The sequence below is a fragment of the Bactrocera dorsalis genome, chromosome 6 (genome assembly GCF_023373825.1).
Source record: "Bactrocera dorsalis isolate Fly_Bdor chromosome 6, ASM2337382v1, whole genome shotgun sequence".
In the NCBI taxonomy this organism is placed as follows: domain Eukaryota; kingdom Metazoa; phylum Arthropoda; class Insecta; order Diptera; family Tephritidae; genus Bactrocera; species Bactrocera dorsalis.
The window spans coordinates 24,959,980-24,976,033 of NC_064308.1; the positions used below are offsets into that span (position 1 = coordinate 24,959,980).

General features: G+C 34.7%; 1 protein-coding gene and 1 long non-coding RNA gene across 52 annotated transcripts in view; one reads left to right on the forward strand and one right to left on the reverse strand.

Moving 5' to 3' along the window:
- The window catches only part of LOC105230773 (twitchin), a 152,963-nt gene that overhangs the window by 129,953 nt on the left and 6,956 nt on the right, over positions 1-16,054 (reverse strand). For 37 of the 49 annotated variants that reach the window (XM_049459935.1, XM_049459933.1, XM_049459932.1 and 34 more), the window contains 3 exons: positions 15,704-15,845; positions 2,174-2,309; positions 1,296-1,496 (listed from right to left, as the gene is read on the reverse strand). In XM_049459935.1, the coding sequence (XP_049315892.1) occupies positions 1,296-1,496; positions 2,174-2,309; positions 15,704-15,845 (479 nt within the window). The remainder of the gene's footprint in view (positions 1-1,295; positions 1,497-2,173; positions 2,310-15,703; positions 15,846-16,054) is intronic. The other 12 variants (XM_049459936.1, XM_049459947.1, XM_049459948.1 and 9 more) reach the window with 1 other exon arrangement.
- LOC125779607 (uncharacterized) overlaps positions 1-16,054 on the forward strand; it is a 128,475-nt gene that overhangs the window by 50,306 nt on the left and 62,115 nt on the right. The window lies entirely within an intron of this gene.

The window sequence follows — 16,054 nt, forward strand, 5'->3', positions numbered from 1 at the left end:
TACTATATGAGAAAATACTAATGCTTTCAATGCTTAGTCTCATTTGTGTTTTGAAATACGTTTCTTTACTAAAAACACAATTTTATTACAACCAATTAGGCAGACCTTGTCAATTGAACTATGTTAAACGGACTAAGTAAATTAGAATAACTATCAGAGAGTTTAAAGCTCCAAGAACTTGATTTTGTTCGTTCAGTTTGTAGGGCAATCATAAGCTAAGGTGTTTCGATGCCGGCTGATCCAACAAATAAGCTGCTTCTTTAGAACAAAAGGACATGTACAACATTTCAAAGCGAAAAGTTGAAGGACTGTTTCGTATATATTCAGACAGATGGACAGTTGGACATGGCTAAATCAACCCAGCTCGTCACGCTGATCATATAAATATATATTTTATAGTATTTCAGACGTTTACTTCTGTGTGTTACAAACTTCGTGACACTTATCCTGTTAATAGTAAAAAATAAATCTTAACTAATCTTGATCACATTGAAGAGAGAAATTATTGTTGAAGTTCGTCACCTTCTAAATTCGATGATAATTCAACATAAACAAAATGTTAATATAACATGGTATATGTGCCAATTTTTACATAAAATTCTTGATGCAAACGAGTGGTATGTATTCACAATCTCCCAAAAAAATATACTACAGTTGAACTTCCATATCTCAAACTCGAAGCTCTCCATAACTCGAACTCTTAAATTAGCAATAGAAGTCAAATTGCATAAAAATTTCCCGCCATAACTCGAAGTTTTTTAGTGGATTATAGTTATTCGAATTAGGAAAGTTCAACTGTAATTGAAGTTTTCAGTAAAATCCCAAATCTTATGGGCCATTTTCTCAATGTTTGATTAGCAGTCATTTGTCAGTAAAGTTCTGGTAAACATAACAAAGGTTCCTTCTTTCGGTAAAAAAAAAACTTTTTTTTTAACTATAAGTGACAGATGCTGTTAACCTAACTGAGAAAACAGCCTTAAATTCGTTATTTTTCCCATTAACATTTATTTGTTTAAACATATTCAAAATGAAACCTGAAGTACAACCCCCTGGATTCTTATACCGACAAAAACGTTTTCACTTTATTCGTAAATGAAATTTTCACTGTATTGAATAGTTTATTATGTGAATAACAGTATAAAATGTATAACACAACAACGCGTGGCCGGGTCCACAAGTATTTTGTATTATAAATTTAAGAAATGTTATAGATGTAGTTTTGTATGTAAAAATGTTTGCCACCAGAACCACGAAGTATAACTACTTTTTATTTAAATGAACACAAATTGTCTTACTTTTTTGAGCCGCTTTCAAAGTTTAGGTTGATTGTAGCCACACCTTCGCCGTGCTGATTTCTTGCACGTGCGCGATATTCTCCTTGATCACTTGAAATAACACTACTGATTTCTAATCGTGCCATGTGGTATAGTTTTTGATCCAAAGATAAGGACACTTTATATCTCCCGCCTTCCTTGAGTTCCTTTTGGCCGTGAAACCTTTTTAAAAAGGACAAATCGGACGACGAATAATGCTTTTTCTTTTCTTTTTAAGCTCAGTATGTAATACGTATTTTCCTTCATCTCAACAGAAACGTATTGATTTTTATTTTGTTTAATGTATGAACAAAAATTTTGCCACGGTGAACTATTTACACCATTAAAATTAAAAAAACCATAGATCTTTAATATTTAAAGAGATATACCCGCTGTCTTCAATGATATAAAGTTTTGTTTTGCATAGAGCAGTTTTATTAGTGTGAAAGACTCAAATTGAAAATTTTAGTTTTAAAATTTAAAACGAATTATATTTGTTTACAAGAAACAAATCTAAAGGGTTGCTAAAACATTTTTTAAGCTGAACGAATAGTTTCTCCAAAAAAGTGTGGATCGCAACATAATTATGAATGTGTCAGAGAATAGTTTGGTCAGAATTGCACCGGAAGTGTTGAATGCTTATTTAAACATCTTTCTCTAACGCTCGGTGAATCGAACACGCTAAATTTAGTTTTGTACCATCCATATTTACATTTGTACATGCTAAAAATTAGAATTTTTGAAGGATCATAACTAAAATTCTTACTTTTTTATTCGTGTTGAGGAAAGTAAAGTACATATTTTCAATACTGAGTTTATCGTTCAATTTTGTCATGAATATATTGTTTATAAATTCGTACCACGTTATAGTTGGCTTTGGATCTCCGACACATCTGCATTCAAAGGTTACATTGCCTCCGTCCTCACTTTGGCGTATAACTGGACGTTCAGTAAATGTCGGTTTAATGCCGTCTTCAGGCACCGGTGCTTCATCGCCTAAATTTATACATACATATAGATTGGATGGCTTTAACTTTTGAACATTTGTTTAATTCAAAAATACTGAGCTTACGTATATTGACTTATAAAAAGTTTGGAATTTATGCACTAAATTTTTGTGATGTTATATAATATTATGTGTTCATAGGATATGCGAAATCGGATACAATATGGAGATTGAAAGTTTACGCATAACTACCCTCATTAATTAATTAATTACATATATAACTTAATATTAAAAATCATACTCAACCATACCATGTACAAGGTTATTGAAATCTTATAATTATAGATATAGCACATTATAGCATTATATCACAACATTAGAGACTCATTCAAATCGAAAAAGTTAAAGGCTTCAGAGCATTTTAATTTGCTTGAAAAATAACTAAAGTAATACACCCAACTCTTTTTTTACACGGTAGATACGGTCCTCAGAAATCCGTAAAAAAAACCCTGTAAAAAATGTTGTAAACTATAAAATTTCAGATATGCATACAAATTGTATGTTCATATGACACATTATTGCGCCGTTAAAACTAAAAATACATAATTCATGCAGATAAAAATTGGTAGATTAATCAAAAAACAAAAGAAATCTGTTAATCCAGAATTAAGAACAGAAAAATTAGAATAGAAATAAAGAAAAAATATTTACATAGCTACATAATTATTCTTCGCTACTTGATAGCAAGCTCAATTGTTTGCGACGAACCGGACTAAAGTCGGTATCTTCACTGGAGATACACATTTCAGCAATCTAAATATCATGTGAACAAAAGGTGTAGGTAAGAGTTATCGAATAAGGGACTTCCCAGTTATTACTATAAGATACGTTCCAAAGTAAACAGGACTTTTTGAATCTAGCGAACTCCTATATATCGACTGGTGCGTTAGAATCTACTATCTTTATCGATTGTCCGTGAGAATTTCATTACATTTCATAGATTGAAAGTGAAGTTAATGCATTTTAAGAGTCAGTATGTTTGTATTATCGGTGCGAAAATGACCTTCGAACAAAGAGCCAACATTAAATTTTGTTTTAAGATTGGTAAAACTTTTACCGAAACGTTTCAATTGATGGAATAAGAGTACACGAGTGATTTCAACGTTTTCAAAGAGGTCGTGAGGACATAAATGATGATCAACTTGTGGGCCGCTCAAAATGCGTGATCATCGGAAATTCCATCGAAACTGTGCGTGAATTCATCAAAAATCAGCCGAAATAATCACTGAAATTCATGGAAATGGAATTGAACATCTTCAAAACATCGATGTATCGCATTTTGATCAAACGTTACGAAAGGTGTGTGCACGGTTTGTTCCGCACAAATTGACTGACGACCAAAAATTGCTCAGAATGCAACATTCGAAGAACGATTATTTGACGAAAAATTACATTTTAACCATTATCCACTCCCCATATTTACCTGATATGGCACCGTGCGACTTTATCTTTTTCGGAAAAATGCATTTGCCATGAAAGGAAAGCGTTATGCAGACGTAGAGGCCATTCAAAAGGCTTGCACCGCCATACTAGCGGCCATACCGGCCAATGAGCTAAAACACTCATTCGATATGCTTTTGGGCCGTGCAAAAAGCTGTATTAAAGCAGAAGAAGACTATTCCGAATTAAATAAATTGATTTTACCGAAAAAAATCATTTGTTCTGTTTTTTTTTTTAATCCTGCTTACTTTGGAAAGCACCTTGTATGTATGTTCATTTCAGCAAAAACAAACATAATTACAATACAGTGATTTTGAAACCGTCTAGATTAAAATTTTTTCTTTTTCTACAGTGTAACTTCAAATCCGTGTAAAAATAAACCGTGTAAAAACTAGTTGGGTGTACATTTCGTATACCTTTATATTTTTATTTGTACACTACTTTGTACTAAACAAAACACGCCCACAAAATGTTAAGATGGTATCGCGCATACCAAAGGTAAATATTGTAAGAGTTTGACATTACTGGAATTATTCGTTAGACAACGTCCGGTGTGCTAGACATTTTCAATACCAATTGGCAGTGTGGAATGGACAAACTAACCACCTTGGTAGGGTTCGAGGCCCATCGGGTCCGGCACCCGATTGCAATGCAATTGCACATTCAGCTGACAAAGTCAGTTCGTTATTTGTTAGACAGTTATCGTAGTTTAGTAGTTACCGTCATGACCAATACGTGGATATGGGCGTAGTAATCATTCGATTTCTGATTAAAAAAAACTTACGCCAAAAACACCCGACCTTCTTTTATGTCACATAAAAGGTTTGACTGAAATCGCAAACCTCGCCAGCTTAGTATAGTTTGGCATGTAAAGGGTGATTTTTTAAGAGCTTGATAACTTTAAAAAAAAAAAAACGCATAAAATTTGCAAAATCTTATCGGTTCTTTATTTGAAACGTTAGATTGGTTCATGACATTTACTTTTTGAAGATAATTTCATTTAAATGTTGACCGCGGCTGCGTCTTAGGTGGTCCATTCGGAAAGTCCAATTTTGGGCAACTTTTTCGAGCATTTCGGCCGGAATAGCCCGAATTTCTTCGGAAATGTTGTCTTCCAAAGCTGGAATAGTTGCTGGCTTATTTCTGTAGACTTTAGACTTGACGTAGCCCCACAAAAAATAGTCTAAAGGCGTTAAATCGCATGATCTTGGTGGCCAACTTACGGGTCCATTTCTTGAGATGAATTGTTGTCCGAAGTTTTCCCTCAAAATGGCCATAGAATCGCGAGCTGTGTGGCATGTAGCGCCATCTTGTTGAAACCACATGTCAACCAAGTTCAGTTCTTCCATTTTTGGCAACAAAAAGTTTGTTAGCATCGAACGATAGCGATCGCCATTCACCGTAACGTTGCGTCCAACAGCATCTTTGAAAAAATACGGTCCAATGATTCCACCAGCGTACAAACCACACCAAACAGTGCATTTTTCGGGATGCATGGGCAGTTCTTGAACGGCTTCTGGTTGCTCTTCACCCCAAATGCGGCAATTTTGCTTATTTACGTAGCCATTCAACCAGAAATGAGCCTCATCGCTGAACAAAATTTGTCGATAAACACATTTCGAACCGAACACTGATTTTGGTAATAAAATTCAATGATTTGCAAGCGTTGCTCGTTAGTAAGTCTATTCATGATGAAATGTCAAAGCATACTGAGCATCTTTCTCTTTGACACCATGTCTGAAATCCCACGTGATCTGTCAAATACTAATGCATGAAAATCCTAACCTCAAAAAAATCACCCGTTACGACCGCAGCAGAACAGATGGTGCCACCTTCTACGAGCAATGGAAATGGATGTCGGCCGCTATGACTGAATGTGATCAAAGAAACCTGAGGGCTGGAGAAAATCTAGGAACCATATCGGCAAATGCTAATACTTCTTAATAAGAAGGAGAGAAGAAATTGGATGATAAACATATTTAAAATTAATCGCCAGCATGCAAAGGCGATGCCCGCCGATCGTTTGCTGCATATCGGAAGAATCGAAAGCGATTGTGCATTCTTCTTGGACTCTTTGAACGAACATCACCCCTTCTGGGCATTGAACTCGTTCAAATTTATCACGTCTCCGGGTCCTGATGGCATAACACGAATGCAACTGCAGTGGACAATACAAGGGTAGTAGCGACTTAGCCGTCAACACAAGTAAAAATTAAATGGTTTTATTTACCAGAAGGTATAGGTTTCCAGTCGGACCCCTTCTATTCGAATGCTAATGACTTCAACTTGTTGATAAGATGAGGTAATTGGGGCTTATCCTTAATAGAAAGCTTTCATGGTTCCAAAAGTGCGCACTGACGACCAGAAATTTTGGCGAGTGGAAGCGTGCCAAGAAAATGTGAACATATGTATGTGAAAGTGACCCCCCATTTCTGAATAACGTAATCACAGGTGACGAGTCATGGACCTTTGAATATGATTCCGAGACAAAGAGGCAATCCTCCAAGCAGCTTACACCTCGGGCCTCAAGGTTATTCCGGAGAATGCCTTCCGTAACACCTTTAATGCTTGGAAAACGCGGTGGCAGCGCTGCATCGACGCAGAAGGAATCAATTTTTTAAGCTTTTAAAGGACTGTAGCGATTGGTTCAATAAATTTGTTTAGATCTATTATTAGTCCTATTACTTTCCGGACAAACCCTGTAGGTATATTGCTCCGAAGTACGGACTGTTTCGGGAACGTGTGCACCCACTATGACAGCAGAGCGGCGGCAATACAAGCATTGAGCTTACTCATTAATAAAGATAATCGAACTGGGAGCGAGTTAGACTAGTCGAGGACTATAACGCAAAAGGACAATGGAGGTCCATCCGGCGCGCTTAGTTTATCGACAACCAGCCCCTGTGCGACTGCTAGATCCTTAGAGCCTAAAGTAAAACACAGGAGATATACTGAACTATTTTCTCTCAATAAAGTCCATCTTACGCAATCGTAGGATTTATTACTGGACATTTTTTAAGAGGCAAGGGTACAAATCTTTTTAGACGTAAGTTGTCGAAGTTGTTAGCAAGAAGGTAAGATGGAAACATCCAAGTACTTTTTCTTCCACTGTCCACGTTTTGCGAAACTGAGGTTTTAACATCTCGGCAGCCACACCTTTGGCGAAACAAAAAAGAAGTCGTGGGAAGCAAAATCTAGAGGATACAGTGGATGAGCCCAGTTCGAACAATTTAGGTTTGACAATGGCGCTGTGTGAGTCGAAGCCCTGTCATGTCGGAAGAGCCTTTTGATTACATTCCATTTGTCATCATACATTTTGTTTTAAAAGACAATCTTCTCACCAAGCTTAGTTCAGAAGGAAGAGTTAGAGCACGTTTTGGATAAAAATGAATAAGATATGAAAGAAAAATTTCGCAATTAATAGAATTGAGACATAGTCACTGTTAAAGTTTTAAAATTAATCGGAAGGTCGTAGATAATATTATGTGCACTGGACGTGAGAAATAGTACCGACCTATTTCGCTCATTTAGATGAAAGACATATCAAATGATTTGTTTGAAAAGTCCATAGATAAGTCGTTTAATAAGTTTATTTGTTACGGAATGATAATTTCATATGCATTATATTTTAACAACTTTTTGTGAATGTGACATTGAAAAGTAGAAAAAAGGTTTACGTGTCCGAAATTCATGTAAAAAATTTGTCGCCAATAAGGTAATCTATGCAATACGATCACTACTTTCTAGCCATATTCCACAGTAGTTTCATATTTTTTTAATTTTACATAATACCTAGTACTTGGGCTAGGATATATTATGATTTGGCTATTTTCTTAAATTATAGTGAAAATACCTGTTTTTGCTTAAAAAATTAAAGATAACATATTAACTTATGTACGCATACATAGCTTTTGCAAATTATAAACCTAATACAATATTTCTGCTACTGAGTATCAGAAAATTCGCATCACTTAGAAAGAATATGACATAATGTGACATTTTTAATAGCTCCGGCAATATTGTTTTTAGTAATTTGCATGAAAATGTGTAGCATTCCTATCCTCTTATACTCGTATTATATAATGTATTTAAACCCGGTTTTGGACAAAATGTTTACGTTTAAACAGAAATATTTTCAGTTGATTACAGAAAGTGAAATATTAAAATAGCATAACATTAATCAAAAATTAATTGCATTAATAAAACAATGAAGTGTTCTCAACAAAGAAAGCACCTATTAGAATATAAGCTCTAGGCGAATATAAATATACTTAAAGCAAAAACAATTGAGTAAGCTATTATTGCTTTGCAAAATGAGTATTTACAACGGAATTAATGAATTAAATTTTAATCATCGAAAATCGTTTTTTTGTTTTTCAAAATATAGTATTTTCCAATAACATGTGTGGTACTTTGCATGCGTTTAAACCAGTGTTGTCCAACGTGACTGTGTGCACGTTATGCTTGTGTTGGTTATTCTAGCGTCAACTGATCGCAAATTTCTGCTTTGTTTGACTAAGAAGTTGAATACAGTAGCACAATCGGGCTTTCACAGACACTTGTCGCGACATGTTGGTGTGAGGTGTCTGGCACTGTCCGTGCGCTATTGTGCGCATAGGCCGTGGACAACGCTGGTTTAAACCAATTTTCGCAGCACTTTTGCCCCTCCCGTTCTGAACGCATCAACGGCCTCTTCAGGTGTCGAAAAACGTTACGTACGGAAAAAAGAAGTCATTTGGTGCTAAATCAAAATTTTACTCACTACTCACCAAATCGATGCAGATATGAAGTTGTTTTAAAAACGTAAACATAACAATTGCACAATATGTTTTTAGAGTCAACATCTACCACAAAGGATACGGAAAATATAAGGTTGATCTACTTGTTATGACCAAAATAATGAACAAAATGGAAAAAACAAGTATCACAGAAGGTGTACAACCTACGTGTCGTTTATGGTAAGAAAACACGAAATTCTTGTGATTATCTAAAGGGTGCTTATTAACCTTCAGTATCATTATTTTAAAACGTAAATATATCTATTGCACAATACGTTTTTAGAGTCAGCAACTGCTGCAAAGGATGCGGAAAATATAAGGTTCATCTACTTGTTATGACCAGAATGGAAAAAACAAATACCACAGAAGCTCTACAGCTAACTCAAACAACTGTATAAAATTAGTTAAAATCAAAGGTGCATATATATTATATGTACAGTAGACCAATAAAGTTTACATACACCTAGTTCTATTAAATTATGACACTTTCATTTGTTATAAAATGAATAAATTTTGTGGTTTTTTTTCTATCCATTTCAAAAGATGTATATTTATAATTAAATATAGCATATCAAAAAAGTTTACGTACATCAATGATCATTTATATAAATCTATATGTAATGAACACTAAATTAATTAGTGCTATTTGTAAATACTAGATGCTAAAGATAAATTCATAGTAGAATCATTATTCTATCATTACGATTTCTGTAAAAAAGAATATTACAACTACAAGGGTATAACCAGAGCTAAGTCTTTAATATTACCAAAGATTAATAAGAATATAGCATATAAGAACTCAAAATATATAGCAGTTAAGTACTATAATAAATTACCAATGGAATTAAAGTCACTAAATATTAAAAGAAAAAACGATAAAAGAAAAATTGTAAAGTGGATTGTAACGCTATAGATTAAATATTAGAACGCAAAGTGATTGCATAATTTTAATGATACTTGTATGGAATAAGATAGAAAATTGTAATAATTAGATTTCCAGGCCTATGAACAGGTGTCAACTGTAACACCTCTATAGGTTCATACTATGTATGTATATACTTTGTATCCTGGTGATAAATAAATAAAAATAAATAAATAAAGAAATTACAATAGTTTTTTTTTGATTTTTTTAGTAAAAAGATGGAAAAGCATATGTTTCTGAGCATTTTAACAAAATAATTTAAATTTTAAGTGTGCTTAAATCGGCTTTTAATAGCGCCCACTTCTATTTATAACAAGATAACGACCCAAAACCCCCGTCTGATCTTGTACGTGCAGGGTTGTTATGGAATTAAAAATAACTCCATAGATCCCGCAATTATCATACATTAATCCTATTCAAAATATCTGGAACTTTTTGGAAAATCGTATTTGAAAACATCGAATTTCATTAAAATAAGACCAAAAAGCTGCATCATGGGCTTAGTGGGTCAAAATATCCGGAAATAATACAAGAAATTGAGTGGGGAGCATACATCGATGTCTAGGGACAATAATAGCAACAAAATGTAGGCCAAAAACCGCTAAAACTATTATAATTACTTTTGATTTATATAAATAATTTTAAGCTTTAGCATTAATTTTTTTATTTGTGTAAAAAAAAATATTTTGATATGCTAAATTTAATGTTAAATATACATCTTTTGAAATGGATAGAAAAAAACCACAAAATTTATTCATTTTATATAAATTATATCCATTTTAAGCTTTAGCATTAATTTTTTTATTTGTGTAAAAAAAAATATTTTGATATGCTAAATTTAATGTTAAATATACATCTTTTGAAATGGATAGAAAAAAACCACAAAATTTATTCATTTTATAACAAATAAACGTGTCATAATTTAATAGAACTAGGTGTATGTTAACTTTATTGGTCCACTGTATGTATTCCCAACTTTTGAGCTATGTAAACTATGGAGCTTTTAGCATATGTAGATATGTAAGAACATTTATACTGTCTTAACGCCTAAGACAAAGTTCTAAACGCGTTAGCAATAAATCCGATTTTAATCCAGAAACACCGGTTACAATCAAATTTGCTATTTTCTTGCCTTATATTGAAGGCCTTAAACTAAGATTTAGTTTTATTGGTACATTTTAGTTCGCGTCATCTAAAATTATACTAGAAACCTCTTCAAATGAGATATACAACTATGTGATGTTAACTGGACCGAGGGGGCTAAATTTAACATGTTTGATGTGGAAAACGTCATCATCATTCTTTATATTGAGGTTTAGACTTAGGTATAGATCAATTTCATTCTAGTTAAGCGCTAAACCACATAATTAAAAAAAAAACTTATTCATTTAGTTTATATAAAATGTCATGCCTTTTGACCAACTTGAACGGTTCAAATACACGTGGAAAGATTCGTCACAAAATTGTTAGAATAACGAAATTCATTATAAGTATGGAGTTGGGGATAGTATTGACCAGCTTTTTGTCTATTTTAACCAAGACTAACTACATACAATTAACATATCACAGACTAATAAAATGCTTCCCAAGTTTTGTCAAGGTTCCACACGTATACATACATATACTCGTAGTACAATCACCAATTATACGGAGTAAAATCAGCCGTGTGTCAAGTTTTCGCCCAATTTTATCAATTCCAGCCACAAAGATATATTTTTATGAGTAAAATACGCTCTCTATATTCTATTAAGATAACTATTATATTGAAAGATACATAGGCTGCTATATACATATACATATTTCTGGACTAGGCAACACTAAGTGTTGCCAGGTGCAATCTGACATTTCCAATTGAAAGTTTGACATTTTTTAGCATAACATCACTCAGAACGTTTTGTCATTTAATCGTGAATTGTTTTATTTACAGGGAATTAAAAAATTCATCTCGCCCAAAAAATGGAATTAACTCGTGAACATTTTCGTGCGATCATTTTTCACAACTTTCGACGTGGATTATCACGACAAGAGTGCATCGATGAACTAAAATCTTTGTATGGCTATGAAGCACCATCCTATAGCATTGTGAAAAACTGTTACAACGAATTCAATCGTGGCCGACGCTCGCTCAAAGACGAATTCCGTGAAGGTCGTCCAGCCGTTGTGCCAGAAAACCTCGATGCCGTACGTGAACTGATAATGCCTATGCATTTCTCCCACCAGCATACATACATTCGATATTGCATGAACACCTGGCCGTAAAAAATGTTTGTTCTCGTTGGATCTCGGCCAATTTGACAATCGCTCAAAAAAAGGCTCGTGTGGATTGGTGTAAAGAAATGCTGAAAAAATACGATCGCGGTGCTTCAAAAGACGTTTATAAGATCGTCACAGGTGACGAATCATGGATCTATGCGTATGAGCCCGAAACAAAACATCAATCTACCGTGTGGGTCTTCCAAGACGAGCCAAATCCAACGAAAAAAAAAAACAAAAAAAACCATTTTCGTTGATAAATATTCCTATTTTCATTATTAGGCCAGAAATATATATAGCAACCCTAGTATATGTGGTATAAAATCGCGCGGATAGGTACTGGAGTCCGCATACTCAGTACATAGGGCTTGACAGTTTTAGTTCGATTTGGACAATTTTTAGTCGTAAGGGGGCATACATAAAGGCACTATTCGTGGACTTTTTATCTCGTTACATACTTCCGTATATCGGAATGTAAAATAATCAAAAAAAATGTAATTGTGTTATTTGGGAAGTAAGTGTAGTTGTAGTCTGAAAGAGGGCGTTCAATAGGGCGTTGACCAATTTGGACCCGACTCTTATAAAGCTGCCTAATAATTACCATCTCGGCGGTAAAATTGAATGCCTTTGAAGTTTTTAGTCATTGATTTATCGCGCTTTTAGTAGTTTTTAACAGTATGATCTGATTTCATACATTTTCACACTGCCGATAGGACTTCTTATAGGATTTATATTGATCGAATTGGTTACTTTGGCTTGAACGGTGTGAGATATATGTACATTATACCTATTGGAGGGTGCGGCCACGCCTACTTTTTCAAAAGATGTTTGCTCTCAGGTGCCCCTTGCTACCGTGATCTTCTCTGCCGAATTATAGTTCTATATTTTAATTTAGTGCTTAGTTATAGCACTTTATATGTTTTTTTTAATGGCGTTTTATGGACGTGGCAGGGGTTCATTTACGAACTTTGCTTTTTTGCCAAGGAGCATACATATGTATGTATGTACCAAGTTGCATTACGATATCTCAGGTTACAGCTTGCACGGATCGACGGACGGTCGAAAAAACTGGCAGGCATTCACTCAGATTTTAACTCGTCTTATAATCCTGATCATTTATACATGTCCGTATGTAAATATAACTCTTTATGTAACTCGATTAGTTTTAGGTGATACAAACAACTGTTACGTGATGAAAACCATTATACTATCTAGCAACATGTTGTAAGAGTATAAAAACGCTTGTTGTAAAGGAAAAAATTGTGAACATCCTAGGTTAGGTTAGGTTAGGTAAGATGGCTGATCAAAGATCTCACGTAGACTAACAGTTAGTCCTTTGTGATGCCAATGAAAAGGAACTCCCGTGTTCGGACTTAAAGATTGGCGAAACGCTTTGTAGCCAATACGAAGTTACACAGACGCCTAACTTCAACACCCGCCAGTTCGGTGGGGTGTCCAAAGGTATGCGTCCCCAAGTGTCTGAGTCTTGACCTCCCAAAAGCGGGACAGTCAAGCAGGAAGTGCTGGCTTGTTTCTACCGCATCTTCTTCTAAACAGTTTCTGCAGTCGGCATCCGGTAAGATTCCCATTCTTACCGCATGCAGGCCAATGGGGCAGTGGCCTGTTAAAAGACCCACTAACAATGAGAGGTTAGCCTTACTGAGGGCCAAGAGTTCATTGGATCTCCGACGATCTATTCTGGGCCAGAAGGCTTTAGCAACCGCACAGGCGCCGGTGCTGGCCCAGCGTTGGACGAGCATCTGCGAGGCCCAACTATCCAGTAGTAGACCACAAGAAGAAACAGGAGCACCGATCCGTTCCCATTCTACCGATAATGATTCCAAGGTACCTTTCCTTGCTAACTCATCAGCTTTGCAATTGCCTGCAATTCCGCTATGGCCCGGTTAGGTGTGAACATCCTAAATTTTTACGAAAAGTTTTATTACTCAACGTATTTTTAATATAGCAGTTCCGTCGCGAAAATTCAGTTATTATAGGACACGTTTTGTCTTGTGCACAAAAATGGGTATAAGGATAGTTGAATTGCGAAAAATCATATTATACTGTTGAAAAGAATGAGTTATGCAACTTGACAAATAATTATGCACGTGATAATGAGGAGGTTGCAAAGTTGACAATGTACTACGTAAAATGGTGTGCAGGGGCTGGTTATAGTGCGCATGTTATATTACTAAAAAAGGACATGTTGATGAATATTTTCGCAACCAAGCTTCTTTCGTAATATCATTTCAAACGTCGTCAAACTATTTTTATTTAATTATTATGTTTGTATATCCACTGGTGTTGTCGCATTAAAGTAAATGAAAACTCTCGACAACAAACAGATTTTTAATAACATTGAAGAAATATGCACCGAACTAGGTGCAGAAATAAAGGTACCACATTACAGTAGTCGCCAAATGAATCGCTTCAATTTGAAAACGAACGGCGCTGAGGCATACTATCGCATTGCTTTTTATATTCCCTTTCTTGATACTTACATTGCTCATTTGAAAAGCCGCTTTCTTGACCACAGATCAGTGTTAGAAAATTTTTGTGTATTTTTCCCAAAGTACGAATTTGACACTAAAAAAGCTCGAAATATTTTCGTTTTATGAAAGGGTGATCAACTGTTCAGAACAAAACTTTCTTGCGGTGGTGAAAATGTGGAAACAGCAAACTTCAGGCAAGCATTTTCGAAATGCTCTCGAAGCTTTAGAAGCAGTGTACAAAACGTCTTTTGGGAATGTTTTTAAGATTTTACGCATATTGGCGTTATTGTCTGTTTCAATAGCAACACCGGAAAGAAGTTTTCCAAGTTTAAAGAGACAGGTCAAGATAGGCTTAATGGTCTAGCATCAATGAATATTCATAGGGATATTGATCTGTCAGTTGATGAAATACTAGAAGAATTCTTTCAAAAACCTAGGAACATGGAATGTGAGATCCCGTGTAATCCTCAACTAATCACTGAGCTTCAGCGATAGAAATGTAGAGAAAGTTCGAATTATATGAATAACAACAAAAATTTTGTGATTCATTATAATTGCTTATAATTTGATGTAATTTTATCAACAAACTTATATTTTTCTTTGAGTTTAAGGGGTGTTTTAACACCTTTGGTTTAACATATCCCCAAAGAACAAAATCTAGCGGCGTTAAATCGCATGATCTTGGCAGCTATTTAACTTTGCCATTTTTCGAAAATAGCGAGTCGTCAAACTTTGCACACAATGTATCCATGTTTAGACGTGAAAGCTAGATGCGAAGCACTGGCTTGTAGGTAATAGATATCGTCCGTGTCGATTTCATCAAATTCCAGAAAAAAGCTTACTTAGGATAATTGAGTTTCCTGCATCCACACGAGGACGTGATACGAGGAAATAGCAAATCTTACTGAGCGCTAGCAAAATTTTACAAAAATCCGACAAACAATGTCATCGCGAGCTGTGAGAATGACATCATCTCTATTGGTAGACACTGCATCTACTGAACCGATTTTGATTTTAGTAAAATTTAGAACTCTGAGTCTAGTTTGCTCCAAATCAAAATATTGTATATGATAGTTTTATCTCTCGGTACGGTCGCAGTCTCAAGTGGCAATATGTTTAAATGAGCGCTCCGTGACAATATCGGATGGGTGCAATTTTGTCGCAAAATAAATTGCATGTAAAAATAAACTGTGTGCGACGTTTGCACTAAATGTGACAAATTTGTGACATTAAATTAGTACCACTAACTTAAATTGCAAAGTATAAAATGTAAAGCCGCGTTATGTAGGAAGAGATGGAGTGATATTGTGTTTGCTTTTTTAATAAACACAACTTAAGTTGAACTGCACCGAAACAAGATAACGTTGTACTTAATTTGAAACGTAAAATTTTAATTTATATGTTAAAAAAGAGCGAATATGCCTTATTCATCACAATATGTGATTATAAAAATTTAATTATTTGCTTAATATTCTTAACTGTATTAAAGTGTAACTTACTGTCGAAGTTCAGGCTTATGGTGGCATTGCTCTCACCGAGCTCATTTTTTGCATTTACTTTGTATTTTCCAGCGTCTTCAACAGTAACATTTTTAATTTCCAAGGAAGCAAAGTATGAATTTACATCTTTTAGAATTGTCATCTGAAATAAGTAAACAAACATAAAATAATGAATCATACGATACGGTCGATACATTGATAAATAATTAAGATATTGTTATTACACGATTATCTCAAATTAGCTGACTTCGATTCGCAATTTTTCTGTTCGCTTCTGCTCTCTTGTCCAAACAAAATACATGTAAAAGCAACAAAATAGTTATTGAGTTTAATTAGTACAAGAGAGTATGC